Source organism: Chroicocephalus ridibundus, chromosome 2 (assembly GCF_963924245.1).
Source record: "Chroicocephalus ridibundus chromosome 2, bChrRid1.1, whole genome shotgun sequence".
NCBI classification, from domain to species: Eukaryota; Metazoa; Chordata; class Aves; order Charadriiformes; family Laridae; genus Chroicocephalus; species Chroicocephalus ridibundus.
The window spans coordinates 51,518,610-51,543,752 of NC_086285.1; the positions used below are offsets into that span (position 1 = coordinate 51,518,610).

The following is a 25,143-nucleotide window of genomic DNA, read 5'->3' on the forward strand; positions in this document are numbered from 1 at the left end:
TGATGCGTGTTTCCTCCCGTTTGCTGTTTTTGTGTATTTGCACTAATTGCTTCAACTGTGATTCACATGCAAGCCTTGAGAAGAGGTGCCTGCTGTATCAAGACAGTCGGCACAGGGCCATGGCTTTGTAAATCAGTCCGACTCATCCCAAAATGCTCCTTTTCTGTCAGATCAGCTATTCAGCTGGCAAATGCGATCTTCATGAAGAGCATAAATTGCATTGCTGAGGCAACTCGTTCTTCAGGTTTATCTTCCAAACTGTAACCTGGAGATCTCCTTTTTCCTCCTCATACAGTGCCTCAAAAGAAAGTTTTCCCGGTGGCTGTTGTTCGGTGAATAGGATTTCTTCTTTCTCCTCCTCCCGTTCTTGAGCATTTCAACTTTTATTCAGTTTATTGAATGAATATCTAGATTCACTACCCTGGCAAAACAGGTCACTTTCTAAAAGCACCCACCCAGCTTCTTTTTTCAATAGTGTTTGACTATTGAGATTTTAATTGGAGCAGAAGCCGTAGTTACAAAGCAGGCAAGTCCTTTTTCCTCATACCCTCATTGATTTCTGTAGAAGCAAACAGATGAGCTTCTATATAAATATGTATATATGCTTTTTTTAATGAAAAGTGCTGGAATTCACTAAAAAAGGTTAAAATTGAAATGAGTAATCTTCAGTGCATAATGCAATTGTTAATTTTAGCTCCTTGCGTAGGAGCTGTTATGACTTGAACAGCCGGCTCTAGCCTTCATTAGAGAAGAAGCAGGCAGTTTTGAGACAGGTGGAGCTGGATCAAGCTGTGAAAGTGATTTGCTTGAAGCTGGTCATTAGTGTTAGAAATCTGGTCCTATCTGTTGCATCCTTACCTTGTACCATGATCGTGACCGTTGTTACTTACTTTTCGTCTTTTTCCAGGTTGACTATGATCCGTCAAACTCTCTGAAGGACCACATGGAGATTGGCACTCTGAACTGTTAATGGGGACATGGGACTCACGTTGTCGTTGATCATTTGTGTGGACTTTGCCAGCGAAGAGCAACAGAAGACGCTAGAAAGACGGTGGGAATTATAGCAGTTTTTCAGGTAAATGGCTTCTTTGGTGCAGCTGGTGAACGATGAGTGTCATTGTTTTTGTGAACACTGTGTAAGCGTGTAGGTGAGCCGCGGGGGGTAGTATGCCCATGAAGAACTTGTGCATGCATGTGCATTTCCTGATGTAAATCCTTAACAAATTGAGGGTTGTTAAACAGACCAGTTTCAGGTCTTGCCATTCGTCGTGGTTTGAATTTTTAGCAAAGCGCTTCAACTTTCAGTTGTAACTGCAGAACGGCCAATACCGTGGGACTTCCTGGGGAGGGCAGTGGGAGGAAGGAGAACAGCTCGAAGCTTGAGTTGACTTACTGTGAGTGAATTTCTGAGCTGCTTATTCCAGTTGGTTGATTTAGGAAGCATGTAGCTTCATTTCTTGTGAAATCCACAGTCCCCCTTAAATGGGAAGATTACGTAGGAAAGCGTTTATTATTTTATTTGCTTACAGTGTCAAAACGAAAGCAAAAATTGGAAGAAGTAAGTTTTTAAAACTCAGTAGATCTTATTTTTTTTCACTTAAAACATGACTTAAAAAAAGATAAAGGTAGGTGATACCAGATCTGTTGAATGTTAATTACAAGCTGTAAAAAGAAACCTGGCAAAGTGTGGTTTTGCTTAGTAGGCAGCGTTGCGTTGTTGAGAAGTGGAAAGGTGTTGCAAAAGACCCTTTCTGAACTAACTCCCTTTCTCAACCGCAGTTGTTTTTCCTGAAGATGCTTCTTAAGCCAAATGGATGGGGAAAGAAAAGTTAAATTATTCATGAGTCTCATTTGACAATTGATCAGTGGGGGAGGCTTCAGGAGGGAGCTGAGGGGAGAGAGAGAGAGAGAAAAGAGAGAGAAAATAATAATAGGCTTTAACTTTGAAAAGCCTTTAAAGCTTCTGTACAACAACCCATTGTGAGCTGAGACTAAATGCAGTTCAGTTAAGATATCTTCATTAGAAATACCTGCCAAGGGCTTCCTGTAGGATTTTCATAGTGCTGGAGGGTGACATGGGGTTTGGGAAGAGGCTTAGGATTTTAATAATGGAGCTGTCAGTTTGATGCCTGAAAACGTTGACCCTGAGAGCTTTATTGATAAATTTAGATTTCATATTTACATTGAATTATGACCTCTTCAAATATATAGATATTTAAAATGGTAGTGAGCACCATAGGCTTCTGCTATGTACAAAACCCATGGTTGAGTGCTAAGACCAGTGGTGGTGTTCACATTTTTTTTTTATTTCTGTGTGTTTGTTTGGCTATTCTTTTTTTATTTAAAAAAAAGAAAAAGGGAGTAGGGGGGAAATCAAGAGGAGGGGAGCACTGAGATGCCAGAGACCTGGAATTCTGACTGGGTCCTTCCTGCCTGGTACCGCTGAGCTCGGTAGCAGAGAGTCCCTCACCGTCCCTGCCTGCACCTCTGCAGTCCCAGGGCTGAAGTGGGAGAGATGGGGCTGGGGAGTCTCAGCACCTTACCTTAAATCTGCTCTCCAAGACTGCTTAGATTGGAGCTCTCTGCCTGTTTAACCTGACACTATTCTGCTGTTATCCAGTATTGTCGATTCAGTACCTCTCTTCAGCTGGGACTTACATAGCCTTCCACTCCCGAGCTGCGTATTTTGGTTCGTTTAACAAAGGAAATTAAATGACTGGCTTGAGAATTTAAAAAAAAAAAAAAAAAAAAAAAAAAAAACCAAACCATAACAGCAAAATTCACCCCTAGTGTTTTTTTGTGTGTTTGTGTTGTGATATCTTGACCTTTCAGGTCACCAAATCTTGTTATTTTAATTTCTGTCTGGAAGAATGTCTGAGCAAGGTAAATCAAACCAGGAGACAGCAGAGGAAGCTGCGAAAGAGCAGGAGACTGTCATCTCCGAAGGGAACACGGACAACTGTATCCTTAATAAATCTGAAAGCTCGGAAGTAGAGGAGAAGGAGGAGAAGCTGAGCGATGCCAAGACAGAGCTGCAGGTAAGACTGGAATAGTGAATGTGTGCGTTAAATAGCAATGTGTTGCCATTGCCTTTCCATTTCTATGATCTCTTTCATTGCCTATGCTTCCCCCATTTTTCCTCTCTTAATTTTCATAATTTTGAAACTGTCTCTTTTTTTTTAATTCTTTTTTTTGGGTCCTTTTATCTCTCTATAAAATAAATGCTTTTATTTGTTATACCTTTCAAGCTCTTTAGGCTGCTGTCCATGTTATTAAATTTTCTGAGAAGTTAATTCCTAGATGTCTGTGTTAAAGCTTGGTGAAATACTTGACTGTTTTCCCTCTTTGGGGATTTAGAAAACTACCTTGATCTCATGAATTTACAGGTAATACTAATGAATAATTACTTAATGTGTGGTTTGGTTTGTAGGTGTTACTGCCAACAAAAAGTTGTTATGCAAAGCCTAAGAAGGTAATTTGATAAGAAGACTTTATCGGATGAGGGGGTTTTAATCCTTTTTGCTCAATCGAATATAAAAATAAAGGGGGAGACTACAATTTAAGAGGAATTTGGAGAGGGGGAGCGTTTACTTAAGTATGCTTTTTCTTACATTTTTATTGTATTCAAGATTACGGAAAACTGTGCAGTGTGTTTTTGTCGGTTTTTTTATACCTGTTCTTAAAACGAATAAAGCTGAGCAGAGATGATTCTTGTTTTTTCCCTGCTTTCCAGACTGGGATTGGGGAAGTTGTTTTTGCAGTCAACAACTGTTTAAAATATCATTTATGAGTGATTTAGTCTCTCTGTTCATTGGTAATGTTCTTTTGTCATGCACGTTCTCCACTGAAGTGATAACTGCTTCTCTTTTTTTGCTGTAACCAGAAACGAGGTGCAAATCAGAACCAGCAGAAAAAGAGATCTAAGGTAAGGGTCCATCTCTGTTTGGAATTGCATGCCATGAAAGATAAAGAATTTCAATAAATGTTTGTCTGCAGTTGAAATGATGGCCTTCATCACTTGTGTGGTGGTTGGGGTTGGTTTGTTTGTGGTGGTGGGTGTTTTTTTTCTTTCCTCCCCGTTTCCCCATAATCTTGTTTCACAAAGGCAGAGGACTTCCTCTAGGTAAAATGTGTCAAGCTCCCCTTTATTTATCCATCGTTTACGCTGCTGGGCTCCCTGTGTGCTTGTGGTAGACAGCATGTGTGCTTCTGTGAGCCACTGGGGAAGGAAAAAGCTCATTCCTTTTGCTTTAGTAATTAATGTTCTTGTTTGAATTTTATTTTAACGGACTAATCTTGACATAAAGAAGCAGAGACTGACTAGCTCCCTAAGGAGGGGGGCAGGGGGAAGGAGCCTTCTAGGAACACCAAAAAATCCCCAAAACCTTCTTTTAATTTTCCAAGTGCGGATTCAAAAAACTTGCACCTTTTATTGTCCGTGTTCCTTAGATATAATACTGTTAGAAGAAGAGGGGGGGGGGGAAAAACCCCACAAAACAAACAAGCAAAAAACTCAAAACCAAATGCCGGAAGGAACATTTGAGTTTAACTTTATGTTAAATTACCTTCAGTGCTGGATTATCTATTCGTTACTGTGACGTTTTTTGGTGGAAGTGAGTGAACTGTGGCAGAAGTGAGTAAAACCAAAAAGAAAGCTACTGCCTCCCCTGTGTGGCAAATGGCGTGTTGCTTAGAATCCTCTTCTGTCCGCATCGAAGGCAGATACAGTTTTGCCGGCCGGGTGGGTAGTAGTTACTTGGGATATTTAGGGACCGATGATGTGAGCAGCTTATGTGACTTGGGGTCAGTAGTAGTGTTCTCTGTTTTGTTTTCTCTCTCTTATTCAGTCAGGAGCTAAGGGAAAACTCGTGCGGAGTCTTGCTGTGTGTGAAGAATCATCCCCTCGCCCGGGAGCGGAGAATATTCATGATAATCAGGTACATTTGCAATCGTTGCCGTTAGCTGCATGGTTGACCTCCATGTTCAGTTGCATGATTGTGTTACTTAATTGGGCATTTAACAACGTCTTTCTTGGGGGAAAAATTACATCCGGCAGTGAACACGTTTTTGTGAAGTTATCTGGTTTAGCGTGAACTTTATTTTGAAATACTAGTTTTATACTATATCACAGGGTGTTGTTTGCTTTTTTTTCCAGACCCCCTGAAAATTTCAGCAAATGGAAAAGAATTCAAAAGAATTCAGATTTTAAAATTTAAAAAGATAGTAACAATCAAAAAGAATATTAATATATGCTCTTTTCTCTAAGGCGCTCTCTTTCGAGGCTGCACCAGATACTGTTATGAATATGCTCTGGTTTCTGGTTCCTCTGAGACTCCAGTTCATATCAAGTGTCCCCCTTCAAATAAAGCACACAGATCTTTTGCTCTCTAAAATACCTTGGTAGAGCCAAGGATGCCTCCAACTGAGTGGCATTCATTTTCTAAACTCTTGGTGTAGATTTTCTGCTATTGAAAAGCGTGTATTTGAGTTTATCTGTACTGGTAGTGTTGTATTCCCAGCAGCTGGTAGAGTTCTGTCCCCTGCACCCCTCACCTCGGACAGTAACACTGGTGGCAGTCTTTGTAGGCTAACTTCAAAAAATGCCCCAAAAAGCAAAAGTAAAAACCTCAAATGCTCTTCTTTGCTTGCCTGGTAAGAGCAAGGCTTAACAAAAAACCAAAACCAAAATATCACGAGCGCTGCCTATAATTTATGAGATATTTATGTGCAAATGAGATCAGCCATCGAGAGAGCTTGAGCAAGTGACTTCTTGTGAGCTTAGCACAAAAACAAAAAAATCACATTTAAGTGTACTTTCTCACTGTTTCCTCTATTGACTTGAAACGAAACAAATCCAACTCTCCTCTTAGCTCAGAAGTATGGAGAGGTTTTTCTATTTTTTTTAATTTTTTTTTTTGAAAGACCAAAACCCAGGTTGTTTAGCAGGGGAACGTCTGCATGTTCTACTGCTCTACAATGATGCTTATGCAGTAGACGGGCAGGTTATTTGATCAGTTGTTCTGTTGTAGGTATACGCCTTCTGCTTAACTTGCGTTACTCAAGATGCGTGGCTTTTGTTCTGCTTTCATTTGTATTTTCTATTGTTTAATGGAGAATGAGAAGGAGAATAATATAAAGAGATTGTATTAAGCACCGCATGGTAGTTGATAATGTACTGCACAGGACCTGTATTAAACGTCAGAGAAACTGGCAGGTTTTGAGGTAAAAATCCCTGTCCGGATTGCACCCCGACGCCAGGCAGAGGAGGGGCTCCCGTTCCACGCAGCCCCTGGTCTTACCGGACTTTGCCCAGCCACGGCAAAGATTTCTTTGACCATATCAAAACAATTATGGGAGATAAAACGCCTCCCTGGACCCCAGCATTCATTTCCTAAAGACACAATTGGCTTGGTGTAATTAATTAGATAGGAATTGCGCTTCTGCTGTCGCAGACATTTTACTAATGAGTGCGGCTCAGCTTTGCCATGGGAAGCTGGACCTGCAGGCTCCTCCTTGGACTGGCTGAAGGACACAGGAAGTTTTGTGCCAACCGAATTGCTTTGCTTTCACTTTAGAGGAGAAAAAGCTTATTTTCGGTTTGGATTTTATTTTATTTTTAAAAATTATTATTTTATCTTAATGGTTTACAAAGCACAGGGAATTAATTACCAGAGAATGTACAGTACATTGCCAGAACTACTGAGTATGGATTGTACTGCAGACTTGATGTTTGTATTTATATTTGAATACTTGCCTTCATTTTCCTGTATAGGGAAAAAACTTGTTTACCTGTATTACTTGATCTTGAACGCTTACCTGATGGTTCACTATGTCCTTACTTAAAAGGAATGTTGCCTTTAATGTTATACTATTGACCAAGAAGTGTATTATTGCAATTTGAACATTTATTTTGTTGTTCACTATACTTACCTTGTATCAATGTATTTATTAACATTGTATTTTATTATTGAGAAAAATCAATAAAAATCTAAGAAAATATACAGTAGCTTGCTTTCACGACTCTACAGCCCTTTTGTGTGTTTCTTCTAGTGCAAATATATAAGTATTATGTTACATGTAAGACGGTATCTCCTGTATGTTCATATGTGTGCTTATGTGTAAAGTCTCTTGTTTTTCTTTTCATAAGTGCATTTTAACCACCGTGAAGGTTAGGATTAATGTCCTGGGAATAGCATGGCCAGTTACATTTTTCTCCTGTTCTGAAAAGCCAGCGGCATAGTCGCTCTGCTCCGGGCAGCGCAGGGAATCAGAGTTATCCTTCAGGGTCTTTTGGCAGTGGTTGATCCAAAGTTTGTTGTTTGAATGAGAAATCGAATTGCCATTTGAAGTGAAAGAAAGCAGGCATAACATTAGGCCTCTTGAGTGCAACGGAGCAGGTTAGCAAACATTTTCCTATGTATCCTTATCTCAAACGACCAGGAGTTCCCACTCTTTCCCTCTGTATGCTCAGTTTTTCGCCAAAACTAGCAGGAGTAGGGATTAAGGACAGTAGTTCAGGTTAAATTTTGGCTCCAGGGCTCTGTTTCTCTTTTACAGTGCTTTTCATCTCAAGTCTTTTGTGCCACATTCAAACTTCACAAAAAGTTGATACTGATTAAGCTGAGAAATTACCGAATTTCTGTCTTACTGTGGCATGTTTATGCTGATATCTTGTTCTGTTAGGATCTTGTCTTACATGTGTCGTGGTGGTTGATTTGTAGTTCTTCAAAAAAAATTCAGAAACCTAAAATTTGTAATAACTATTGAAAGCATCTTTTGAATTCATAACGGTCTCGTTGCTTAAAAATAAAAACCACCCCTTACTTTAAAGTTTTGTAATGGTCTTTTGGTATGCCAGTATTTGAAAAATTGAGAAGGAAGGGAATTCACTATCATTCAAGAAACTCAGATTTTCTCCAGTATTGGTGAATTTGTTTTTCATTATCATGATGCCAAATAATCAGGCATTCAGGACTCTCTTCTATTAAAGAAAACTGCATTGCCAGAGAGTTTTGTGACAGCTTAATGCCAATGTGCATTTTTACACTACTTAAGCATATAGTATTATTTTGGCCATTTTTTTCTTCAAAAGAATATGAACACAGAAGTATGCTTCATTCAGTTTTGTCCAACCAGCTTGATATTTCTTGAAAAATATAAATTATGCCATGGTAACTTCAAAAGAAAACAATTTGTGTTTTGTTACAACAAAGCCAACATGAAGTAATGTTGTAAGTGGGAAATAACAAGTTTTTTAAAGCAAATCGGAAAATGCAAACCAGCTGGAATTCTCGGTTTTAATTAAGTTTTTAAAGCTGAAGCATGCTTTCAAAGGGACTCATAGTCTCTGAAATACTGAATTTTTGAGGATGGAACTTGTGATGCTTTGGAGAAGTTCACTTGCCACAACTTGTTTGAAAGTTGCAGTGCACATTTCCCCCCCTTTTGCTGAAGGCATATTTGCATATGTCTGTAAATAGTAAGTACCCGATAAGTTAGTAATCCCATTTGTATACAACTGAGTTTATAACTTGCTGGCACTCTTCTTCTATCAAAGTCGGAAAGCTCAGTGTGGCTGATACTGTGCTTACATATGCAAAACACTTCATATGAACCTGCAGGATTTTTATAGTGAGGGGAAAAAAGTTATGTTTTTCAGACATCTGTCCATCAGTGATCATTTACCATGTGTAGTATTGATTAAATTATAGAATTACTTAAGAAAGCCCACATAAAATGTATTTCACAGTTCTAATGAGTCTTAAGTGAGAATTACTAAAGTGTAGAATAATACAGTGCCTTTAATACAGGTAGACTGAAAGTTTATAGCATTCAAATATTAGGGAAGCAATACACTTACCACTAGAATTTGGTGTCTAGGATGCCATTATTCTCCTGGGGAAAAAAGAAAAATCAAATAGGAAAGAAATGTATCTGGCTTCAGCTTTTCTAGCTACGCGTAGTTTAACGCAAATCTCTGCAGGTTGGAAGCCATGGGAAGCTTACTGAATCTGGCCCTAAAGTGGTCTGTCTTTTTTTTTTCCCCCCACAGGAATCAATCCAACTACAGCTTTCAAGTTTTCCTAGCTTGCAAGAAGAAGATAAATCTAGTAAAGATGACTCCGAGAAAGAAAAAGAGAAGGATAAAAATAAAGATAAAAACAGTGAAAAAACCAAGATCAGAATGTTATCGAAAGGTGAACTTAAAAATATTTAAATTGCTATAATTACTGTTATAAAAAGGATTGTATTTTCTTATAAGCATGCATTTCCTTATTTGTATATAAACACACAGTAGAAGTGTTTTTATACATTGAGAAAATTCAGAATCTGAAATGTGTATGCATGAGATTGGGTGGTTTTTTGTGGGGTTTTTTTGGTGGTTGTCTTTTTCATATAAATTCGGGCTTCGAAAGTGAAGAAACCTTCCACGCTGAGGTTCGATATTGGAGGTTATTAACTTTCTTTAATGTGAAATCATTCTTCTTCACGTACCCGTTGGTATAAACACACATATATGTAAATATATGTGTGATTATATAAGTGTAAGACTCTAATACGCTTTTCCCCATTAGTGATAATATATTGGCGTGTCATTTGTGCAATGTAGGCAGTAGAGAGTAATCCTCTTCACTATTGCTCTTCTCTCATGGAGAATTTCTCCTTAAATGCTGTAAGGAAATCCATCCGTGACCTTTAAGCTGCATTGCAATCAACTATTAGCACCTACTGAGACCTTCTTCAGAAAATATTTTTGTATCTAAGTATAGTATTTTTTTAAAAAAATCATTTTATTAATCCATGGTACAGAGTTGCAGTGTAATCTCTTAAAAATAATCATTGCCTACCTGGGTGTGGATCCGCAGCTGGTGTGAATTGTCAGTTGGCTTCAATGGAGCTCTCACAGTTCACGCCAGCCTGAGGATCTGTGTGTACTTCTCAGTGAGGCAGTATAGCAATGCTGAACAATTAATTCTGACTAATGTCACGCATCCCTGTTACCTGCCCACTCTCAAGGCGTCACTGGATTTCAGTCTGTTAATGCAAATAGTATTCCCACCGGCACGATGCCTCATTTTCCGTGTGTACAGAATTTATTAAGTGATGCAAAGAGACATTGATGAATAAAACCTTTTTTTTTTTCTTAATTTTTTTTTAAATTTTATTTAGTATTTTAAAGGAAGAAATTGGCAGGGTTTTGAGAGGCATTGAAGGCTTCCCACAATTTTCAAGTGACCAGCACTTTCTGTCGGTGTTCAGTTTTGGTGCTGGACTCTCAGTAGAATAGTACAGAGGAACCACGAACGTCCACCCGATGCTTCTGAGCGTAGGTCTTTGTTGGCCGAACTCCAAATGAACATTTTCTTTCAGAGCATATGCTTTCAGATTGTTGCTGGAAAATTTATTTTGATTTACAGTGTAGCTTAATCGTAACTGTTCAAATGAAATAAATGAGGGGGGCGTGTGTTTGTTTTTATCTTTCAGATTGCAGTCAAGAGTATACAGACTCAACAGGCATAGATTTGCATGAGTTTCTCATTAACACATTAAAGAATAACCCCAGGTACGTATTTTCTGCATTAGAGATGGCACTTCTGAAATTATAGCTGCCGGTCTCTGAATTCCTGTAACTGTACGCTGTGTCTTATTAGTTCTGGAGACGGTTATGAGGGAAAATGTAAAGGAGGTAGGCTGTTAACTGAGCAAAAAGCTATAAAAAGTCATCGACTTCTACCCACCTGTCCGGTCACCCATTGCTTGATTTAATTTTCAGTGACATCTGGTCTTTGTCCTTACCTTCCTGCAGGTAGCTCTACATGATTTTAGCAGTAATATATTATAACTATTGCAGTTGGAGATTTGTATATGAATATAAAGTAGCTTTCTTTTGGCAATGTTGTACACAATTAAAATCCTGTGCGCAGTGCCAAATTCTGCTTTTGATATTCCCAAAGTTTTCATTTGGAGCAGCGAGCTCGTTTTAACATTAAATTTGCCTCCGAGTGCCTGAGGAGGGGTCTGTAACATTTTTATACGTTGTGCTTTTCAACATTCATTTCAATTGAATCCATTAAATAGGTACCGTGTAATTCTGCAATTATAGGACAACTAGGAATGATAGGGTACCTAACAGCTTGCATAATCTTTTGTATAGATGACATAAGGTCCTTGAATTGTTTTATCTGCACAAAATGAGAAAGTTCAAAAGAGCTAAGGAGTGATGGAGTCTGTCAAGCTTACAGAAATGTAGGTGTGGGAATGTGCTGGGGAAATTTTTGAATGTTTTTGGGTGGGGGGAGAGAACATCTCAGACTTTCCAGTTGAAAACAGAGCATTTTGACGGAGAAATGCTGCGGCATCGCCTCCTGGGAGCCATAGTTCAAAGGCATTGTTCTCCATTGTGCTCTCTCTAACTAGGTGAGGTGCGCCCAGTCTTCTCGCCTGCAGATCAATGCCTCGCGGAAGATGTGCCTCAGACAAAATGTTGAAAATTTCCCTGGTATCTGGTCTCCTCATGAAAGAGCGAGCTTAGCTGGAAATCTCATTTTTTGTCAAAAAAAAAAAAAGGGGTGAAAAGAGACCAAAGCTATCCATAGCAGTCAGAGTCTTTCTGTGCGAGGCGTTGATCACAGCCTGGTGTGGCTGGAAGCCCCTTCCTTGAGCTCAAGGAAGAGCTAAATCTGTCACATATGTCAGTGAAGGTGCAGCGAAGCAGGCTGCAGTCTTCTCCAGATGTGCCAGGGCGCAAAGCATGTTTCATTTTCAGTCGAGATGGCTGATAACACTTGCAAAATTGCCTTACAAACATTGATATATTCGTTTTTTCATCTAAAATGTCTATTGGTAGTTGACGCTACAAATCCTTGCGTTTCTTTTTGACAGGGACAGAATGATACTCTTGAAAATGGAACAGGAAATTATTGATTTTATTAGTGACAACAAGTAAGTCGCGTTCCCCACTTGGTTACTAAGTCACGTGTGCGTGTAAGCAATGGGAGCTGCGCGGTGGATATGCTCATATGGACCACAGTGCTCCCGAGCGCTGTTACTGGCACGCTGCAAGATCAGGCTTTTATTTCCCGACACGTGGTGGTACTGCTTAAAATACGGTTAGACGTAAAGGAAAACCTTTGGCTTTTCATTACATTGTAATTTTTCAGTGGCTTCCACTGGCTCTACTCAGTTAGGTCCAAAAATATAAGTAAAGCTTTCAGTGCAGAGGACAATCAAGTATGCTACCTCGCGGGTTTCCCTGGATGCTACATTATTCTAATGCCTTGGAAAATAAAACTGACCTTGGGTGGGAGGGATTGTTGCTACCACATGCTCTTTGGAATAAAATGTTTCTGCAGCCTTAAAAAATAGAGGGTCAGAATAGGAGCAGAGGAAATAAATATATTTATCGGTAAGAGAGAAAAAAGGAGTATTTACCAACCTAGATCCTTCCAGCGTCGCCCTGCGTCTGACCTTTGGGAGAAAGGCAGAAAGCTGTTGCCAGTGTCTCAGCAAATCTGCAGGGTGGTTTGCGCAGGGAGCCTAAGCGTGTGTGTGGGGTTGGGGAACAAGTTCTTCCCAATAAACAGAATACTCAGACGATACCACGAAGCACGAGCTTTGTTTGTCCCAATGTAGCGCAGCACGGAAATAAGCTTATTAGAAACTCACAATATAATTCTTTTCTCTTGTGTGCCTTTTTGTAGCAGACATTTATATGCAAATGCACAAAGGAGAAGTTTTCAGTTAGACTTCTGTCCAATGAACTATCAAATGTATTGCTATTTTCATTTAATTATAGCTCAGAGGGAAATGTAATTATCGATGTGTTTTTGTTTTCCTCTTTCCAGTAATCACTATAAAAAGTTCCCTCAGATGTCGTCATATCAGAGGATGTTAGTGCACAGAGTGGCAGCTTACTTTGGAATGGATCACAATGTGGATCAGACTGGAAAATCTGTAATTATCAACAAGACCAGCAATACAAGAATGTAAGTAGCAACACTGTTGTGTTTTCCCTTGTTCCCTTTCATAAAAGCTGGTCTGTACCATGACTGCGTGCCGTATTTTTTATTTTTATATATATTTATTTTTTTAATTATTTTTTTTGGTAGCAAGAGTGAGTGCTGTTTATCGCTTTCTAGGGTGGGAGGGGAGGACAGGGCTAGCACTGTGAGGTTATGTAAGGATATAAAGATGCGTAAGGAGAAATCAGCCCAGTTTGTCTCTTGCGAGAAACTTAACATGGTATGTTGGAATGTTCGTTTCCCTGACTCCTTAGTGCCACCACTGTGCTACAGAAATGAGCTTGTTGCTTTACGTGTTATCTGATACCATATGGCTATATTCCTGAATAACCCCAACATATTTGGAAGATTGCCTCTTCCCTTGTTCTGGCTCTCCCTGCTTCAAGAGTCGTTTTCTGACCAACCTGATTATTTAGGATTTAGTTCCCCTGCACCACCTGCCACAATTCATTCCCTTTTCCTCCTCTTTTCCCCTCCTGGTTCTGCTTTATTTTCTCTTCAAATCTCATCGTTTGACCACAGAGCTTTTGTGGGATATAAATTCCTTCTGATGGTTCAAATGCATCGCAAAGTTCCTGGCAGGTTAAACGTGTGCTGGCGTGCTTTATGCTCTCCTCCATGAACCTGTATGAAGCTGGCAAAGGCTCGATATAAGTTCCCTGGCTAATTCGGTCATGTGTCCTTGCCTACTCAGCATCACTTGTTCTGCCGAGTGCCACACGTGTATTAACCATCATGGAACCCGTAGCCTTCCTCTCCTTCTTTACCTATAAACCACATAATGAAGAGGAAGTAATTACAACTGGTAATGAAGTTTTCGTGTCTGGTATTGGAACAGGAGAGCCCTATTTGAAAATTGTGTACTTCCTGTATTCAATTAGTAGGAGAAATAAAAACATCTATTTCGTTTACATATGCAGTAGTTAGGTGATTTACTTAGATGCAGTTGCAGAGAGTATTTTTTTTTTTTAATGTTATTAGCTTCTCCTGTAGAAGACTAGAGGGACTACCTAATTTTGTAAGACCAAAATCTGAGCCAAACACATCGATATTTGTTATTTCACTAAGCCCTAAAAATCTTCTGTGTGTGAAGTAAACTTAAGATCATGGACAATTTATTTTAGATCCTTTTCATGGGCTATTCCTGAGATACTCGGACATCTGTAAAACAACACTTAGACATTAATGGTTTTAAAGGGTTGAATAAAGGGTGCACTAACAGTTTGATTTTCGGAAGTGAAGAGAATTACAGTAGCTCAATAAAACTAACACTCAGGCTGCGAAGGCTCGGCCTCGGGGTCTGGTAATACCTGTCCTGTGCAAGGGCTGCGTTTGGGTATGAATAAGAAAAAGTTGAGTACGCAGCAAACCGGTGTTCATTTTTGAGCTGTAAATCAGAAAAAAAAATTAATTTCCTCTTAAAACACAACCAATCATATTTGAATGCTTTTTAGGCATTCCTCACTCTTTACAGCTCTCCCTTTTCCCTTCATGTCTGTCACCTCTGTAGTGCACCAAGTGCACCAAGAGATCTTTCCTCACAGCGTTGCCTTCACCTGGTTGACTTGATAATGTGATAATATCACATTAATATCTGATAATCCTTGCTCAGTTGTGTGGCTGTGCATCGCAGAGATGAGTAGCGCTGGAAGCGCTGTTGGAAATGCTTGCACAGCGCTTCTAGAGAGGACACTGAGGTCTTCTTCAAAAATCAAGACTTCATCCGAGCGGTCTGGTGAAACTGTGGCTTCTTGCGTGGTGGGAATGAGCAAGCAAGGCTGTTTACCAGCATGAACTGGCATCCTTGTGGGCGAGCTCAGCGGGCAGAACGTTGCAGGGGTATAATGGATCAAATGACCCTTTCAGCTGTGGTCTTGCAAGCTGGAGGTGAGGCATGGAGCCAGACAAATTGGTTCGGACATTGTTCCTGTGCAGATCTCCCAGAAATAAACACAGGGCTTTTCCCCTCTGTTGGCTGGGAGTTACAGCTGTTTTGTAAGCAGCACACAAACTGCAGATTTCTTTTTTTTTTTTTTTTTTTTTTCCCCTTCTGCCATGATTTGGTGGTGGGTAACTGGATTGTATGAAGCTTGTGTTGCATCATGATGCTTCCAGTATGTTATTTACATTATTTTGATACTGCTGTAAAATAAAGCCTTGTAGAAGTAGCTCTTTCTTTTCATAGCTGGAGATGGCAAGTTGTTTTGGTTTTTGTTTTTTTTTATATGTCCCTGGCTCTGACAGAAAACGGATTGTTATTATCCAGCATGAATAAGGGCTGATGAGATTTTATTATCCGCAGCAAATACTGTGTAAGTTCCACATCTGAAAGCATCCAATGTGATTTCATGTGTTCTGCATTTCAGTACTCTCAGAGGAGACAATTTTGTGCGGTTCAGAATCAACACCAAACACCAGGAATGTGTTGACTCTATTAATTACTACTTGGAAAGTATCCAGAATACCGGAGAATCTGGAGAGCAGCTGAAACGCTGTTCAACATGGTTATACCGTGCTGTAAGCCTCAGCCTTGATAGTTTTATGCGAATTTATGGAGAGGCCCCGTAGACAGATATTCTGAAGATCTGCATTTTGACAATAAATCATCTCTGTATGGCACATGGTTTCCAAAGTACTTTAGCTGCGTACTGTGGAGAGGGAAGAACATTCTCAAGAATTCATAAATTCTGCACTGGCTGTGACTTCTGTCTGTGTGTACCTGTTCGGGAAGAGCATATGACTGCAGAGTCGCCGTGTGGGCTTGAATAAGCACCGTGTGGCTTACTTCTCTGTGGGGGATCATGTTGCATCTCTGGCCACACTTGCAGGAGATGACTTGTTCCCTGGCTCCGGGCAGTGAGTTGCATTTATGCGGTTCAGCAGAGACCTGCTGCGCTCGCTGCCCGCAGGTGCTTGGAGGCACAAGCGTCAGGAGGTTAACGGGTTTGAGATGAATGGGCTGGTTGGGAAGAGCTGGTAACAACCCTACCTTAGAGGTGCCGCGGTACCGAGTAGGGTCTGTCAAACAGGGGACTAGGGTATGAATGGAGTGGGTGAAGGCATTTAATTTCTTTAATCAGTTGGCCATCTTAGGTCAACATATATCCACTTCTGTGTACCTATGCCTATAGAAATGACCCATTTTTCGAGGGCTTGGGACTTGAGGAGGTGCTTGTTGAAGAGGTTGCACAGCTGGAGGGAGGGCCTTGGCTTGTCTGGTCAACCATGCTGCTTTACAGAGAAGTGAAGAAGATGGTAAAAATGCGCTAGGTCTTGAATCTCTCCGTGATTGCAGTCCTGGAGCTTTAGTGAACTCTCAGTGAAGTCTATCTTAAAAATACAGTCAGACCATAAGGACATCTTTGCAGTCTGCAGACTATTTATGATGAAGAGCTTAATCTAAGGTATCTTTTTTTTTTAATTTATTTTATTTTATTGGAATGTGAACAAGTCATACTGGTTTTTGAAACTTTTTTATGAAACGAAATTTTAAAACACAGAGAGGTGACTTCAACTACACAAATGGTTGTTAACCTTCATAAAATTAAGTCTTTGTACTCTAGCTCTCATTACAGAATAGTGGATTTTAAAAACAAATACCTTTCTGGAGGATTTTTGAAATTAAGACTAGGTTAAAAAAGAACACATTAAAAAAATAAATGTCATTTTTCATAGTCTCATATCTTGAAGTCCTGCCAAACTAAATTGTCCAAAGTCTAAAAATCATATTCTCAGCAGTGTGCATGAGAAAAGTTGATCAGAAAATGAGAGGGGGTTTTTTGATGTTGTTTTGGTTTTTATAGCCAAAGAGTTCAAGTACTACTTAAAATGGGAAGTCTTCTTTGTTCAGTATGAAAGTGCGCTTGTGTCACCATTGTAATTTATATTTGTGTGTCATCTGTGTCTGCCTGTCATCTATCTAAAGATATACTGAAATGTATGGGCAACTTAAGACAGTGAAATATGATACAAACAGGAGTTAGGAATTGAGGCAATATGTTAGACAGGGCATCCCAAATTGGAGCAAAAAAAAAAAAGGTGTATGTGCCACCTTATATTCCATGTATTCCTCGTAATTCCTATCAAATGACTGGCAGTACTTCAGGGCGTTTTGCAGGCTGTTCATATTATTACACATACCAGTTCAATCGGTTTCATTCATTTGGTTGTCTGTAGGTAGGTGGAGAAACGTAGGGGAAGTGTGTTTGGTGTGCTTAGTAAAGGAAAAGGGTTTTCATTTGCTTGAGCTCATCACCCGTGTGACAAGTATGTCTGTACCACAGCCCACACATGCATTCATGTACATTTTTATATAAGCATGAGTGGCAGGGCTCATCAGAGTTGAGAAGGCGGAGTGCTTAGAATATATAATGGTTGTATTTAGACATTTTTGTATATTCTGAGGGTGTAACATACCTATTACGAACTTTATACCAATACTCAAATCTTCAGTCATGACTAATTTTTTTTTCCAAGAGCATCATGAGTTATGATCCTTGTAATATTTGGTTTTCTTCTTACTCTGTTAATATTTAAACGTTAATATAATATTGGCCCAGTCAGAAGGTTTTTTGGTGCCTTTGAGATGCATGAAAAACTTTGGGCAATACTAAGATTTTGCGTGTGTTACAGGGGTTCCTTACAATCCAGGGTTGAACTGTATCAGCAGAAGGAGACATAATGTACAGTATGTACTTTGAATAACCTACAAGACCTTTGTAGTTATGACATACAGTCTATGTTATTCTGTCTCCTCTGTGCAAGGGTGGTTTGGATCACAAGCAGAGAAGTTCTCATCAGGTTTCTATTGTGTATACGCTGAGTGATCTTGTTGGAGATAACATCTGTGCTAGCAGAGGTGGGCTGTGCCAATTTCACTATCTTAAGATAAGAATCTGAACTTTGGTACGGGATCCTACGGACGTGTCAATAAAATGGCATCCACTGAACATTGGCAGTTTTGATGAGGAATAGTTTCTAGAATTTATTTTTTTTTTACCCTAGGCAGAAATGTCAAGAAGATTTCTTTGAGATGCCAAATGTTACAGCTTTTTGAGCATGCAGAAAAGTATGCCTTTCCCCTTGGCTGAATAAAGTATTCAGTGTAATGACTTTAATTTCTTTAAGCAGTTGTTTGCTGATGGGAGAGATGGGACATTTTCCACGTGCAATTAGTAACGACTCTTTTTTTTAGTCAAGTACATGGTAGTAGTTACAACTGTGTACCTGAATGCATATATCTTATTTTTTGTAAAATCTCAATCAAAGCAGTGCAATGTTTGCAAGAGAGTTTGAAGCATAGTTTGTTTCCCCCCCCCCCCCCCCCCATTGTAATATGGAATAGTTATCTGGCAAATGGTTTGCTGTATGGTATTGCATCTGCATTTAAGCACCTTATGCTATCCTTGATTATCATATATGTACACAAAATAAAGATCTCGTGAGAGTAGAATGGCTTTTATGAGCCACATGGTGCAGGAAAACATATGTGAACACCATTATTTCTGCTTTTATTTTTTTTTCCTTGGAGTCTTGCATTACTTTTCTTAAAGGGACTATGGAGTCCACTCCATTTCTCCGTTTCCTATTGTAGTTACCTCTTTCCCATCTTCACTACAGAATAGTTGCCCCTTGACTACTAAGAAATAAGTGGAAACTGGGGATATCTATACTTTCCCTCGGGCTTACAATTGCTGTTGCCCAATCAGTATACGTGTCATATGTTACAAATGCGTGGAGAAATATAAGGGTGCGTGGTAGATGTATGCAACTAAAATGGAAAAAAAATGTGTAACTGGGAAATAACATTGTAATTGTCTGAGACATGACATTTTGTTCCAGTTTAAGCTGAACTAATACATTATGCAACTAAGGATTTAGTAGGAACATAATAAAGCAATAATGTATAATAATAACTAAGAGCTGATTTAGCTACATAGTAACACATAGCTTTGAAGTAGCAAGTTATTTTGGTTTTCACGGATTTTATTTCTTGAGATTTTCATACAAAAATAATCTGTTTATTTCAATCTGGGATTAAATGAGGAACATGATTAGAAAAAACTTTTGTCAGTGCAATAGTAATCACGTTTAGGATGCCAGAGCCCAGAGCGCCGGCAGTCATTGCTGTGATGGTTTAGGTTTTAGCCTTTGCCTCCTTTCTGGCCTTTCCCGCTGCAGCCCAGAGCCGGGCAGCGCACCCCTGCGTGCCTAGCAGGGGAAGGCTTTCACATCTGAGAAGGAATGGAGAACTTCCCGAAAAACGCTTCAGGAAAACATTAAGGGGAATTAGACCATTCGCTTTGAGGTTCAGGAAATGTTTGCCTCCGGCAGTGCCCGAGCTTCCTCATGCACCGCAATGCCTCGGCTTTTTATTACAGGCGAGAGCCTGTGTGTGCTCTCACCTCATGTGGAGGAATTTCGGCTCTTTTATCCAGTCACGTGGCGATTGGAGAAGTAATTCGGGGCGTAAGTATGTTAATAAGTGCTAGGCATTTTAGCAATATCTTAATATTATGCTACAGGCAGTTGTTTCGGACATGAGGTTGTCACTGTTCCGCTAAACGCATTATTTGAGGTTGTGAACATTCATCATTTCACTGATTGATGCTCATCTGGAAGAGATTGAGCTTTTTTCCTCACAGTTGTGGCCGTTTGTGGTTTGGGTTTGTAGGTTGTTTTTTTGGGGGGTGGGTGCGGGTGGTTCTTGGTTTTTTTGTTTGTTTGTTTTTAATTTTTCTTTTCTTTATTTTAATGATACTTGAATTAGGACAGCCTTTTTTCTGAGCAGGCATTCTCCCATTTTAGTCACATACCTATTCTGCATGAAAGATACAGAATAAAAAAACCCCAAAAAAACCTGTACACTTGAGGTTGGGCTGTGTATGACCCTTAAATACTGGCTTTGTTCTTACTTTGATCAGTGTAAGGCATATACTGGACCCATGGAAATGACTTACTTTGTAAATGAGATGTTAGGGTTAATGAACCAGTTCTAATAGCTCCAATATTAAATTTTCATCTAATGTAATTTATCAAAACTAAATTGTTTATAATTAAGGTGAACATGTACTTTACAGCTGTTCTATACTCTAATGGGATATTAGTTAAGCATTAATCGGAGGACATCTATGGTATTTCTCTTTTTCTTTTCTTTTCTTTTTTTTTTTTTTTAATTCTTGCAATCACACCACTGAATAGCGTAAGTTTTGATAAACGCAGAAGGTTAATATCAGCTGGTCCACATGGGGAGGTGGGAGGTTACCCAGGAAGAGGGGGCTATGGAATAACAAGTAGGTAATTTGGTTGAGGGAAGCTCTTCCTTGCATGAGTAATTAACCAATGTCTTTACGTGCTCGTCTGAGCTGTAGCAGGGAAGTGCCTGGTAATCAAGCTGCTGTTTTGGTCATTTATGGTTTCAAATTACTGGAGGCAGATCAGGAAATCTGAAATAGTCCCTGTGCTTTCCTTAGAGGTAACTGTATGTCAGTAGTAGGTGAAATAATGTCTTTAAATCTGGGCATTTCAGAAATGAGATGTTGATAAACACGAGCATGTGAATTTTAGAGGTGTTCCAAATTATTTTTAGTAATTGCCTTTTACGCTTCTTTGGCCTGCCTCGTCTTTAATGTAGGAAATATGATCACTAGAAATGAAAAAGTATTGTGAATTTTGAGAAATTTGTTGGTTTTGTAAGCAAAGTCAGTTGCTTCTGTTTGCTGTTTCCAAGGTAGCCTCGCAAGGCCGTCTCTGACAGGTTATTAAAAATCGGTGCTCTTCTTCAGGCCAGTGATTTTTCATGGGGTGACCTCTGATCCATGAGTCTTCCTGCTGGAGAGGGGAAAAATGTTCCTGGCCTGAAGTAGAAGTAAGCGCAAGAATTTATTGTGGTGTTAGTTGGTATGCATGGGGCATTTCAAGAGGACTAATCATTTATTCATTACACGGTTGGCTTTTGGGGAGCCATCTTGCCTTCATTGGTAGCGTTCAAATCTTGAGTTTGCTTCATTTTGCTTTCTTTCTTCCTTGTTAATTTTTGAACTTCTACGATAGAAAAACGTAGTTTTAAATAGATCGTAGCAGTTACACAATGCTGTGATTTTCAGCCACTTACAGAGTATGCCACATCCTTAAAATCAAATATTAATGAATTCTGTAATAAACTATGCTACCACTTACAAGCCTCTACTAGCTGAAAATAAATTGGCGCTGTGCAAAATGTTCAGTCTCAATAGACATCCTGAATATAAGAACTAAATCCCAGTGCAGGGGAGTGGGAGCAGGAGAAGCAGGTCCCTTGGGTACAGAAATAACCTCAGTGTGATCACAGGAAGACATTTTGAAGCTCCAAAAATGGCCCCTCTCTGAGACAGGGCTTTGCACTTGAGCAGAAGGAGCTGGTATTTCGGTGTGCCCTTGCCCTGATGACTTATCCCCTGAGTTTAGAGCTAGATTCTTGTGTTCTGGCCCCAAAATACTGGGCCAAATTTTGAAGCCTGTACTTAGGCAGACTCTCAGGGAGTCAAGATGTACTGTGATTAAACCAGATAGATTAAACCAGGATGACTTTCTGGAATTAAGCTTTAGGAAAGCTTGTGAGGGTCATGAGTTGTGCTATGATATCTCATCATGAGATCAGGTTCTTTTAAATACCATACGTTCTGAAAGCCTTTAGGATCTGGCTTTCTGCTTGGTCCTCACACAAAATAACTTGGCATGGAAGAGAATCGGTGTACATCGTCTCAGTCCATCCTGCAGCCCTCAGCTTCACCATCCTTTTCATAATGGGAAACGCTACTGAAATCGTGCTGCTGGGGTACTGGGACTGAGCATCTTGAAGGGTGGGCAGGAGTGACAGAGTGAACCTCACTCGCTCTGAACGAAAAGCCCAGGGGGATGTCGTTTCCATGTGCTGGTACTGGCTCTTCCTTTCAGTCCTGCCAGACGTATCTGCAACCCCAGTTAGAGGGGAGAGTGCCTGTCAAAATAACTTGTGACTTTTCACATCCTTGTTGTTTAGTAATAAATACAGAACACGTTTAGAGTCCAGATGCTGTTCTGGGGGGGGGGGGGAAGTTAAAGAATACAGAGTCTTTAACCAGGAAAAATGTAGCATTTGGTATTTGAGGTTTTTTTTTTTCCCCTGTGCTACAGAGAAGGCAGCATCTTGAAGGAGCTGCCTTGTACAGGGTTGATTTTTTTTTTTATTTTTTTTTATGGCTTTCAGTGCGCTTTTATCATCATAACAGGAGCCGTTAGTGACTCATATGGTAAAAGCAGCAATCTGTTAATAAGGCATTTACCTTGAAATGTTTGAAATGCCATCTTGAGTGGTTTTAAGTTGTGATAATATAACTGCACTGTACTTTAACAATTATCTGTATTTAAATACTGACTGACTTTTTGAAACTCTGGGTTAGCATCCATCAGCGCCTAAATACAGGAGGGCTATTTGAAGGCTGTAATTCTGGGCCCTCATTCTTGAAAAATGTTGTTCTGAGAGAATTTAATCAAATAATTTAACCTGTAGGGCTGGAATTCTGCCTTTCGTTGTTAAGTTGGGGCCTCTTGACTATGATGATATTTGCTTCCAAGTTCTGTAAATTCTTGAACTCTCAGAATATATTCCCACGTCTTCATGATCAAAACAGTCATTTGTACTGCAGATAACAGTTTTGACCTGCAAGGTAAAGCAAAGAAACAGTAATGCTTAACGTAGTTTTACTGTGGTGGTAATGCAGAGCCCTAGGAGAGCCTCCAGCATAAAACCAAAAAAAGCACAGCAGGCAGATGTAGTAGATATTCACAAACTGGCAAAGCAAGAAAGGCCACCATACTGTGTCACAGCGTCCCCTCAAAATGGAGGGCAACGTGATGTTGGACTCAGCAGTTGGTTTAATTAAAGACAAGCGCAAAGAAGAAGAAACACCATTAGACCATCAGAACACCTGTATAAGAGTGTCCTAAATCTTCACAACTCCTCTGAATCCCGCCGGCAGCGGCGCTTCTCCCCTGCTCTCACCATCCCATTGCTGTCCTGATGGCATCCTTGTGGAAGAACATTTTGTCGGTTATTCGTTTTGTTTGCCATATGATGATTCTGTGTGTCCCCAGGGGTGGTGTTTTTCCTGTTCTTGCCCCGTTACCCTACCTGCCTTTCACTTTGTGTTGCCGTTCAGAAGAGGAACATTAACATGCTGTCCCGTTATGTACGTTAAGTGAACATTGTATTGCAAATGCAAAATTCAGGTTGGTTTTTTTTGTTGTTTTTTTTAGACTCTGGCAGAGCACAGCGATCTCCACTTTTGCCCTTGCTTTCCTATATTGCATTCCTACAGACAGCTGCGTGGCTGTTACCTGTGGGGCTTTTGCAGATGATGTGTGCTACGGCACTTGCTAGATTTTTAGCAATTTCAGGCGCTGTACTGGCAAAACCATCTTTTCCACACGTGGTGAGGTTGTTGCTCCTTTTGAAAGGCATCTTGCAACAGCCTGTGCGCTGTGGTGCTGTCAGAAACATATGCCTCATAATAAAGATTTATGTGCTGTATGTAAGTGAGCCCTGACAATCCCAGACTCTTTGTGTGCTCTGCTTAATACAGTGACTAAGTCTTCAGAACCGTAACGTTCAAAGCCGATGCTTGTCTCTCTCCATTTGTCCTTTTGGTGTGGTATCTGTGTTTCCTGTTTCTCAGCCAGCTATTTCAGAGCTAATTAACTTATTTTAAATGACTGCAGATTTCCCCCCCCCCCCCCCCCCCCAGTATTTAATTTCTTATCTCCCATGCAAATAGAGGCCTATGAAACAGCATTAGTTTTCTCCTAAACATGGCAGATGCAAGGAAATGCCCTGCGACTTCCTTAGTCCATGTATCCTGATAGCTATTACCACTCTGCAATACGTTTTTTAAATCAGTAATTTGATTAAATAGTGAATACCTGGTTAAGGTACTTAGGACTTGGGGGTTTTTTGTCATTACTACTTACGGTGGTTGACTTGGAATGAAAGGCATGAAATGATCACGTAAGGGGGAATTCTTCTTAAAGAGTCCATGTAAAAAATTACGCCTGAGGGACAAACTCTTTTTTCTGTCATACTGAGATAAATTGAGAGGAACTCTACTGAAGTGAATGGAAGTAGCTCACATTAAAATTGCCATAATGATAGTAGAAAAAAAAATCCTGTAATGGATGTTGCTATCAAAATCTTAACTTTTTTTTTTCCTTTTCTAACACGCAGAAGTGTTTTGCTGCTTATTCCAGCTTTATCATTTTTAAAATATAGGCTTCATTGTAAGGCATGAGTCCAGAAAAGTGTCTTTTGTTGGGCCCTTGCTTAAGTAAGGTATAAGTAACTGTAAAATGAGAATAGTAAATGATAATGACCAACTTGCAAAACAAAAAGCAGGCACAAAAAACATCTGAAAGAGGTAATGACAGAGCTTTGTTCTGCTGTAGATTTGTTACTATATATCTGACTTCGTGTTTCACAAAATGATAGCATGGTTGAGGTTGGAAGGGATTTCTGGAGGTCACCTTGTCTGATCCCCTGCTCAAGCAGGGCCATGGAGAGTCAATTGCCCAGGACAGTGCCCAGATGGCTTTTGAATATCTCTAAGGACGGAGACTCCACCACTTCCCTGGACAACCTGTGCCAGTGCTCAGTCACCCTTACAGCGAAAATATTCTAGGCGCAGAAGAAAGAAACTTCACCCGTATCTTGACATGACTGTCTACAATGATCTCCCAACACAAAAGTGGGGCTGAAAGAGTTGAAATGATATCGCACGCGTGAGAAGGAGCACAGCCACTAGAAATGGGAAAGCAGTACTGCCCTGAAATTTTGCTTGAATAGGGGAAGGTGACTGAGCTACCAGACAACTTTTAGGAAATACAAAATGATTTCATATGCAATTGCGTTTTTGTGAAGTTGCATTTTTAGGGCACAGATGTTTTCCTTCCACCCATACTGTCAAGCAAGAACAGTTTGGATGATCAAAAGGTTATATTTAATTTTCTTTTTTTTTTTTTTTTTTTTTAGCCTGTGTGATTTTTCCCGCTCCCTGTGTCTTGACTTCTGTACCTTTAAGGTATAGTTGTGTCATACTTTCCGGTTTTCTCA

The 25,143-nt window shown here is 39.8% G+C and overlaps 1 protein-coding gene across 22 annotated transcripts in view; it reads left to right on the forward strand.

Moving 5' to 3' along the window:
* Nucleotides 1-25,143, forward strand: part of ARPP21 (cAMP regulated phosphoprotein 21) — a 200,086-nt gene that overhangs the window by 94,510 nt on the left and 80,433 nt on the right. For 19 of the 22 annotated variants that reach the window (XM_063325464.1, XM_063325471.1, XM_063325463.1 and 16 more), the window contains 8 exons: nt 908-1,075; nt 2,833-3,038; nt 3,884-3,925; nt 4,848-4,937; nt 9,053-9,197; nt 10,486-10,564; nt 11,884-11,943; nt 12,846-12,986. In XM_063325464.1, the coding sequence (XP_063181534.1) occupies nt 2,871-3,038; nt 3,884-3,925; nt 4,848-4,937; nt 9,053-9,197; nt 10,486-10,564; nt 11,884-11,943; nt 12,846-12,986 (725 nt within the window). In that variant the 5' untranslated portion in view covers nt 908-1,075; nt 2,833-2,870. Of the gene's footprint in view, nt 1-747; nt 825-907; nt 1,076-2,832; nt 3,039-3,883; nt 3,926-4,847; nt 4,938-9,052; nt 9,198-10,485; nt 10,565-11,883; nt 11,944-12,845; nt 12,987-25,143 lie in introns of those variants that run through there. The other 3 variants (XM_063325465.1, XM_063325467.1, XM_063325473.1) reach the window with 3 other exon arrangements.